Here is a 9,300-nt window from a genome sequence, read left to right on the forward strand (position 1 = left end):
AAAATCAATTTCAGTGACGAATGCGCTTCTCAAAATAGCAGAACTCAGAGAACATGAAGCACTTTTTCTGTTTTGTTTTTGTTTCTTCTTTTTTTCGCCTTTGTCACTGTAGTCCCATCTTTCACTGAAGTCAGATGGGACCACCCTAGGAGTGCCAGGAGCCGAAAACCTCAGTATGCGTCGTGGACATATCCAGCACGTGCAAAGGCACAGCATACACTCAGGGTCGGGAACCTGGGAGTCCCCTCACATCACAGCATAGAAGCCTCTGACCATCCCTGCTTTTGTTCTCCCCAGTTCTTGGAAGAAACAGCTCACTGAAACAACACTAAAAACCCTGACATTTACTGTATGATTAAGCTACTTATCGTGATTATTAGTACCCCCTCCTTTAACTAAGCCTTTCTGGGTAAAGAGAGGCTATCAAGACACTAATCAAAACAAAAGCCTCAACTACAGTTAAGGCAGGCACATCTCAATCTCCACTCTGCCCAGCACTCCCGTAACCCTCACCTTTCCATGCTGTAGGAAATGGGAGTCAGGAGACATGGGTTCTAGTCCAGGTCCCAAGCCTAGCCAAAGTTCCCTGGGCTTCAGTGTGCTCAGCTGCAAAATGGCTACAGAATCCTTCCGGCCCTCAAAGGCTATACGGTTCCATGAAGCCCACGTCTGCATTAGCAAACTTGGACTATACTTGCTTCTGTACCACAGGAAGATGTTATTATAACCGTTACACAACTGCACTTCCCCAAAAGTTGTCATTCAGAACAACAATCATCTTTACATGATAGTCCTAAAACATAAAAGGCCAGCACTCTAGTATCAGGATGACAGGACAGGACACAGACATGGTAGCTGGTCGGAACTTGAAGAGTTCCAAGAATTCCAAGTCTAAAGTGTGGGCCCCCAGGGATTCCTTTTCATAAAAATTTCCCACTAGAAAAAAAGAAGCTGGCCGGGCACGATGGCTCATGCCTGTAATCCCAGCACTGTGGGAGGCCAAGGTGGGACGATCACTTGAGGTCAGGAGTTTGAGACCAGCCTGGCCAACATGGTAAAACCTGACTCTACTACTGAAAATACAAAAATTAGCCAGACATAGTGGCATGCGCCTGTAATCCCAGCTAATCAGGAGGCTGAGGCAGGAGAATCACCCGAACCTGGGAGGCAGAGGTTGCAGTGAGCTGAGATCAAGCCACTACACTCAAGCCTGTGCAACAGAGTGAGACTCCATCTCAAAAAAAAAAAAAAAAAAAAAGAAAGGAAACCAACTCTTGCTAGAATTTTAAAGAGAGTTATAATTCAGGCTTACAATAACCTTGCCCCCTCCTCTGGGAAAGCCAGCCCCCAACTTTTGGTCATATTCCAAAAACTTCCTAAATTTAAAGCTAAATCAAGAAACTCTGTATTGACACAGAGAGATGTCTGTAATTTATCACAGGTTAAAAAACATGCTAAATATTTTTATCCATGTTTAATGTATTTTTATACAAATATGGACCCATGCTAAAAAATAATAGCATGAGTCCATATTTGTATAAAAATATTAATACATTAAGGACACGTATTAATATATATCACAGATAACATTTGGAAGGCACTAGAATATTGACATCGCTACATCCACATGGTAAAATCAGGTCAACTTTTATTTTGCTCATCTGTATATGTTCCTATTCTAGGATGAACATAAATTGTTTGTGCATTTTTTTTTTTTTTTTTTGAGACGGAGTCTCGCTTTGTTGCCCAGGCTGGAGTGCAGTGGCATGATCTCGGCTCACTGCAACCTCCCAATCCCAGGTTCATGCCATTCTCCTGCCTCAGCCTCCCGAGTAGCTGGCACTACAGGCGCTCGCCACCACGCCCAGCTAATTTTTTTTGTATTTTTAATAGAGACGGGTTTCACCGTATTAGCCAGGATGGTCTCCATCTCCTGACCTCATGATCCGCCCACCTCGGGCTCCCAAAGTGCTGGGATTACAGGCGTGAGCCACCGCACCCAGCCTATTTGTATAATTTTTAAGGACTCAAAGCCCCCATGTGTCATATACTGCAGCCAAAAGATGGAAATTACTGAAGTTCGTAAATAAAAATTGTTTCTTCCCAAGATTTTTGCGCCAATACAAATTCATTCAACCAAAAAGTAAAATTTGCCCTTTTCTCCTAAGCTTCTACATCTGCAAAAGAGGAACATAAACTCTCCTTCAAGTGCACTGGGGGAAAAGTTACCCTTCAAATGCTTTTTGGAAGGTAAAGAAACTCTCCCATTTCCCTGAGGATGTTTCTAACCTATGAATAATTAACACAGTATCCTGAATTCTGCAGCTAGCACCAGGGGTCACAAAGGAGCCTGAACAAATAGGGTTGAACTTAAAGGGCACAAGCTCTCAGCCCTAGTGCCACGTTCCAGGTTCAGCCACTGCATCAAACTGGATGGTTCACCCTCACAAGTACAGATGTACAGTGCTAAAGGCATGGGTACACGTACGTACGTCACACACACAGGCACACACACAAACTCAGATCTGGGCCTCATCTGCACAATGATAGACATATGTTAGGCTTTTTCTATACATACAGTTTTATTTAAACCTCCTCCAAATTGGTAAAACACCATCCTCTTATTACAGATCAGGAAATCAAGGCTTAGAGAGGTTCAGTCACTTGCCCAACATAATAACACTAGGAAGTGGCAGAGTGGGGATTTGAACTTGTCTGCCTGATGCTAGGGTTAAGGCTCTTAAATAATTTTCCTACAAGAGAATGAAAAAGGTGTCCAAAGTTAACCATAGCAAACTTTTTCTCTTGGGTGCTGGTAGGTACCAGAGACACCATGTTGACAGAGGAGCTATTGAGCAGGCATCCCCAGGCCTCTCCCTCCAGGCCACTGAAAGCCTCACTCTCATTCATGAATTCTCCTAGCCCGGGGCCTCCCCAGAAAACTGAACCTAAGGGGCTTCCCTGCTTCCAGGTGCTGGTGTCACCAGGAGACCAGGGCCAAGAGACTACTAACAGCCTTCTCGGGTTGCTGGAGACAATGGCCAGGTGCAGTCACGTGACCCCCAGCCAACCTCCACAAGGCTCGGAGGTGTTAGGTAACAGCCTCTTATCTGAGCTCTGTTAGCAGTGCTGCTCAATGCGATTTCCTCAGGTCCTATGAACTTGGGGCAAAGGAATCAAAACAGGCAAACAGCACAGTCTAGGAGCTACTGGCATGGAAGATGAGGCAGAACAGCCTTACCCCTTAGCTGCTGGCTAGTGGCATGCTGCCATTTGGCAGAAGTGAAAACAGAGGCTCAAGTGCAGTACAGTCTAAACGCGGGGCTAGGACTTGGGTCACAGGGTCCAATGTTGCCCTAGACATCACTGGTAGAGGGCTAAGGGCTGAGAGCTGTGGGGTAATCCAAGGATCTAAGAATGTAGGGGAAAAGGTAGGCCGGAAAAACATTTTAAAAAAAACTTTTACTTGGTGCCTCATATCCTTTCTGGATTAAGATGGCACCTACATAGGCAAATAGCTAAATGTTAACACACGGTTTCATTCTGTCCTCACAACCATCTCTTAAGGAAGGTACTTTACATCCCATTTTACAGATGAGGAAACTGAGGCACTGAGCAACATACCCAGTGTCACACTGCTGGTAAGAGGGAGGCCAAGGCTTTGAACCCCAGCTGGCTATGTAGGCTGACCGATGCGGGCCAGGGTTCATTTTTTAGTTGAGGTAATTTTACATAGCATGAAATGCATACAGTTATCATTTGAGGAGTTTTGGAAAATGAAACATATTCCAGCCACTCTAAAGGACATTTCAACTGCCCCGAAAAGGACCCCCGGGTCCCTTCCAGTCAATCCTCACCACTTCCAGATGCAAAAACACTATTCTGACTTCTATCACCTGGAACTGGGTGATCCTGATCACCCATGCAGGAAACCATGCCCACCCACTCTCTCTTCTCTTTCCTCATTCTTTTCTGGAAAGCCAGCCATTCGGCCTTCCCATGCGCCCTTCCTCTGTGCCCAAGCCATCCAGAGGGACCCAGAAGCACTTCTTGAAGTCTTAAGAGCTACAATTTACCAGTTCCCACTTCCGGAATGATTACCTTGGCGTATCACAGAGAGAACATCTAAAATTGCCCAGGGAAGGGGAGAAGCCCCTCCCCTGAATTTAGCCACGGGCCAAATGCGAACAAGTGATGAGCTGGCATTTCTCAAAGGAATGGTCCAACAGGCTTTCCTGATTTACAAGCAAGTGGGAAACGCTTCAGGAATTCCAAAGGTCAGGGAAGAAAGAGAAACAGTTCCAGTGCTTTTGTTCCCCCCTCTGCCTGGGTGTAGGAGCTGAATGAAAAGGCTGGGGATACTGCTGGTTTTTTTAATTAAACAGTCTTGGGCTTGGGTAAGGACAGGTTGAAGTTTCACCGGTCACTGCGCCAATGGAATCCAGTAATTTTCAGGGTCTCACAGAATGAGGGGAGAGTGGCCAGAACTCGAATATGTCACGAGACAACTTCCGGAAAATTCAGTTTCAACAAAGTTATATAAGAAGTGCTGCCAAAGCTGGCAACAGATTTATGTTTTTGAATCTAATTAAACTCTGAAGATTGGTAAGATTGGTAGTGACTTTTTTTCCTACACCCACAGCTGTGAACCTTAAAAAAAACAAAACAAAACAAAACCATTAAACAGGGTGACATCAAATGACTTATTAAAACAAAAGGAGGCCAGGCACCACAGTGGCTCATGCCTGTAATTCCAGCACTTTGGGAGGCCAAGGTGGGCGGATCACCTGAGGTTGGGAGTTTGAGACCAGCCTAACATGAAGAAACCCCGTCTCTACTAAAAATACAAAATTAGCTGGGCGTGGTGGCGCATGCCTGTAATCCCAGTTACAAGGGAGGCTGAGGTAGGAGAATTGCTTGAACCCGGGAGGCAGAGGTTGTGGTGAGCTGAGATCGCGCCATTGAACTCCAGCCTGGGCAACAAGAGCGAAACTCCACCTCAAAAAAAAAAAAAAAAAAAAAAAAGAGCAAGATTCTTGAATTATTTTTTTCTAAACAGGCCATTTAAGGCAATTTATTTAAAACACTTTCTGGATATGCCAATGCAAACTGCTCCTCTGCCTTTGTGAGCCACGAATGAAGCTGATCTCTCATTAGCTAATAGATTTATGCTCCAGTATGACAAGCTGCTCAGTCGTGAATAGGTGAGCACACAAGGCTGATCCACAGAGAACATCAGGATGTTTTATTTTGCTTCAAGTGCCTGTGAATCATCCCGACACACAGTTCCGATGCTCCCTGCAGTTTCTGAGTTAAAAACAGAATGCAAAGGTAGGAGCCAACACCTACACTGTGGCAAGCTGTCAATCAGACAGGCCATGCACAACTCAGCAACAGGAAAGGATGTGGTCAGATGTACTCGCTGGCAAGAGTAACTTCTACCAAGACCCTGTTTAGGCTGCATGCTTCCAAACAAACAGCACCAAGGCCTCTGACTCCCTGGGCCCCTCCTAACACTGTGACTTTAAACTCAGTCCATAGAGTGGGACTTAATCAATTGCACTTGCTCTGGGGCAACTGAAAAAGGAAGATGAAATGTAAAGGAGCTCAGAAACAGGCGACCTCATCTAAAATGAAACTTTATAGTAACCCTCGGATGCCTGGGCCCACCCTGACACTTCCTGTAACCAGACACTCTCCGTTACAGTTCCTTGCCCTTCAAAAGGGGACTTTTTCATTTCATTGCTCAAACCACAATTAAGTCCTTGAGTTTGAAGTCAATTGCACTATCTCCATCAGGTAAACGGCAGTCATTCAATTCCAAATTTCCTTCCTCAAACGAACTGCCCGACCCACTGTCCTGGAGTTCTTCAAACACCTATTAGTATTAGTTAATACTAATACTCAGTATTAACGCCACTAGGCACGTTAATACTGAGATACCAGCGTCTCTATCTTCAGAGAACCACCCGCCATCCCACACACACTCAGCCATGCAACCTTCCACTCCTTTTCTACTCTCAAACTTTCTAACGCACCATTCTTTCCTTTCCCCGAGAAGAAGGTAACTTACATTTGCAGCATGATTTGGTTCAAAAAGATGCCGTCCACTAAATCCATGTACATAGTCAGGTTGTCCTGGCTGCCGCTTCCAAATAGGCCAAAAGTTTTCACCTGCCGGGAGGGGGACGAGGAGAGAGACAGGAAGTCACCCCATGCGCACAAACGGTCCAAAGCTCTCCCAGGCAGAGACGGGACGGGTCAGTGTGAGCAGAAAGGGGTCCCCGACGCCCACCCCACGCTTCAGCAGGGACCGAGCCTGGCCTTCTCCCAGGGCCTCTCTCCCCTCCCCGCGCCGGGCAACAGACACGGGACAGGAGGAGGAAAACTTCCTCGCCACTTTTCTCCTGCGTTCCAGGGCAGAAAAAAAAAATAGACAAGACTTTTCAATAAATGTCTCACGTCTCAAATCCATTTTAAATCAGTGCGCCCACCCCAGTCTGTTCGCGTTCCCACTCGGCGCCCCCATTCCCCACCCGTCACCGCCATCCACCGGCTGGTCTGAGGGATTCAGAAAAACTACACGAGATATTTGGTTGCGAAGAATGGGGTCCTCTTTGGGAGTGGCTAAACCCCGGGGACAGGAGTGAACACTGGGACCCGGTCCGCCCCGAGGCCGCCAGCCTAGCGCCCCGGCGGGAACAGGTGTACCCGCCCGGCTCCCGGCCCGGCCGAAAGCGCGGCGGGGTGCCGCGCTGGACGCAGAACAGGGGCGCCGGCTCCAGAGTGTAAAAGCTCCGGACTCCAGGACGCGGCCCCAACCCCGGTCGGGAGCCACTTGCTGCGTCCCTAGCGGCCCGGGGCCACCCGGGGCCCCGGCCGAGTCAGGTCTGCGAAGTCCCCCCGCCGGGCTAGACAGGAGCCGGTGCACCAACAAAGGGGCGGGGAGCCAGGCACACTCACCCAGGTCACCAGCGGGCTCTGCAGGAAGAGCTCCAGGAGCTCCGAGACGGTCACATCCATGCTGAGGCTGCGCCCGCCGGCTCCGCACCTCCCGCCCCGAGTCCCCGTTCCCCCGCGCCGCGGCACAAAACGACTCCGCAGCGAGCACCGGGCGCGGAGCTGCGGCGGCTCGCGCCCGGGAGACAAAGGCGGGGCGCGCGAGCCCACGTTCCGCGGCTTCGGCGGCCCCGCGCCCCGCCCGGGTCTGGGGGAAGGGGAGGGCCCGCCGCTCGGGGAGGAACAATGCGGGCGGCCCCGCCCCTCAGCGGCCCTGGGCGACCGGCGCGCCGCCTCGCGGTGCCAGCCCGGGAGCCCGAGAGCCCGGGCGCGGGACGCGGCTACGCGGGGCGCTGGGAGAGGGCTGGTGGCCCGCGGCGGGTGGGTCGCGGCGCCCGGTTCCCCGCCCGTGGGACCGCGAGCCCTAGCTGAGCGCAGCCTCCCGGCGTGTGGAGCCCCAGCACGTGGCGCCTCCCTGCGCGCGTGCGCCTGCAGCCGGGGCCCGAGCGCCACGTGCGGACTGGGGCGCGCGGGCACTGGTGCGCGCCGGGAGCTGGGACGCCCTGTCCTCCGAGGTTGCTCTGCTCTCCGAGGTAGCCGCCAGGCCGCTGCCCGTTCCGGGCTTGGGGAGCTCGGCCCTGCGCCTTTGCGGACTCCTGGCAGGTGCAGCCCCAGGTACAGCCAAAAGGCCCCGCAAACCCGCGCTTCTCACGGTTGTGCCCGGCGCGAGAAACGCGCCCCGACCCTGGGGCCGGGCCAGAGGGCAAAGGGGGAAACTTTATGTTGAGTTTAGGCCATAGGGGCGCGGCCCATCGCACCCTACCGTGCCCCACGGTGCCATGTTCCGGGCTGCCTGCCTTCTAAAAGTTCCTGCAGGAAGCAGGTGATGTGGCCTCCCCGACCCGGGCCCGCCCCCACCACTTTGCCGGAGGCGAGCAAAATTCCAGCCGGGGTTCCTAGCAGCAGCTTAGTGGCAGGCGACAGAAAAAGGGCAAAGGCCCCAACTGGCTGGAAGGCAAGCCCAGGGGCCGGACCTCCATGCGGGACGGCACGAGGCAGGAGCCGGCTCCAGGCTGGTCTCGGCCTGGTAATAATTTCACACCACCAGCGGGTCATTGTTCAAAGCACTGTAGACCATTTTCCTAATTTAACCCACACGATCGCCGCATTTCCCAGCTGGGCCAACCGGTGCGGGGTTGACCCGAAGCGCCCTGTGTGTAGCGCTTGGCAAGTATACAGCAGGCACTAAATGGCTGCCGACAGGCTCGGTGGTAATTTTGAAAGTCGGCTTTGTGAAGTGTTGGGGCTGCGGCATCTGCCGGTGGCGCGTGGTATTACAGCCCAGCGCTGGCAGACCCCGTTGGGCTGGGGAGGGTTGTGAGATTATGGCCTGAGAGCCAAGGAGGGCGGTTAGGGGTCCCTAGAGACTGTGGAAGGCGGGGTAGCATAAAAGACAATGGGGGACTGCGGAGGAACTGACACATGGTTTTGTTGTGCACCAGAAGTTCATTAGAAGAGTTCCTTAATTGCTTCTCAACCCGCAGCGATGGCTCTCCACCACGCGGATTAATTTAACAACTCTAATGATTGCTCTGTGAAATTTGAAGAACAGTGGCTTAAGCAAAGACCACAAGAAAGAAGAATTGAGATCAAAGAGGAGTGTGTACCATAGCTGTGGAGGAGTTTCAGCTGTGAACCATGAAATGTCCTGTAAACCATTTCAAGGAGTTTGGTTTTTATACCAAAAACAATGGGAAGACACTACAGTTTTTTGGAGCAGCATCTCAGACATGTCGAAAAAGATGTTTTGATCCCTAAAATAATGAGAGAAAAGACCAGAGAGAGGTCTTCTGACAAGTTCAAGATTTTACCAAATGTTGCAAGAACTCTGCAATCCTTATGGTAGTAAAATGCTGGAAAGAAAATTCTACATTGAAAGAATGTCTAACAGCTCACTATAATGACCCAGCTTTTTATGAACAATACAAAATGGAATACCTGAAGGAAAAGGAAGAATTCAGAAAAACTGGAATTTCTACAAAAAAAGGCTACAGAAGCTGCCCACAAGTGTGTAGACAAATATTCAGATGACATTCAGGAACTCTAATATTCATGGAAGTCATTTATAGAATAAACCTTAAACAATGGACTCAAGAATGTGTGTTTGCTAATTATGTGTGTATCCTAATTATGGAAATATTAATTTTATCTGAAATAAAAATCTTTTTTTTTTTTTAGAGACGGAGTCTCGTTCTGTAGCCCAGGCTGGAGTGCAGTGGCGTGATCTCTGCTCACTGCAAG

At 50.1% G+C, this 9,300-nt stretch overlaps 1 protein-coding gene and 1 pseudogene across 1 annotated transcript in view; one reads left to right on the top strand and one right to left on the bottom strand.

Moving 5' to 3' along the window:
* The window catches only part of CCDC88C (coiled-coil domain containing 88C), a 148,487-nt gene extending 141,316 nt beyond the window's left edge, over positions 1-7,171 (bottom strand). Inside the window, exons 1-2 of the mRNA XM_025391674.1 lie at positions 6,964-7,171; positions 6,074-6,174 (exon numbers count right to left, since the gene is read on the bottom strand). Coding sequence (XP_025247459.1) covers positions 6,074-6,174; positions 6,964-7,023 — 161 coding nt within the window. The 5' untranslated portion in view covers positions 7,024-7,171. The remainder of the gene's footprint in view (positions 1-6,073; positions 6,175-6,963) is intronic.
* A 1,608-nt stretch (positions 7,172-8,779) lies between these two features.
* LOC112629361 lies at positions 8,780-9,074 on the top strand (annotated as a pseudogene).
* The last annotated feature ends 226 nt before the right edge of the window (positions 9,075-9,300 follow it).

The sequence above is a fragment of the Theropithecus gelada genome, chromosome 7b (genome assembly GCF_003255815.1).
Source record: "Theropithecus gelada isolate Dixy chromosome 7b, Tgel_1.0, whole genome shotgun sequence".
Taxonomy (NCBI): domain Eukaryota; kingdom Metazoa; phylum Chordata; class Mammalia; order Primates; family Cercopithecidae; genus Theropithecus; species Theropithecus gelada.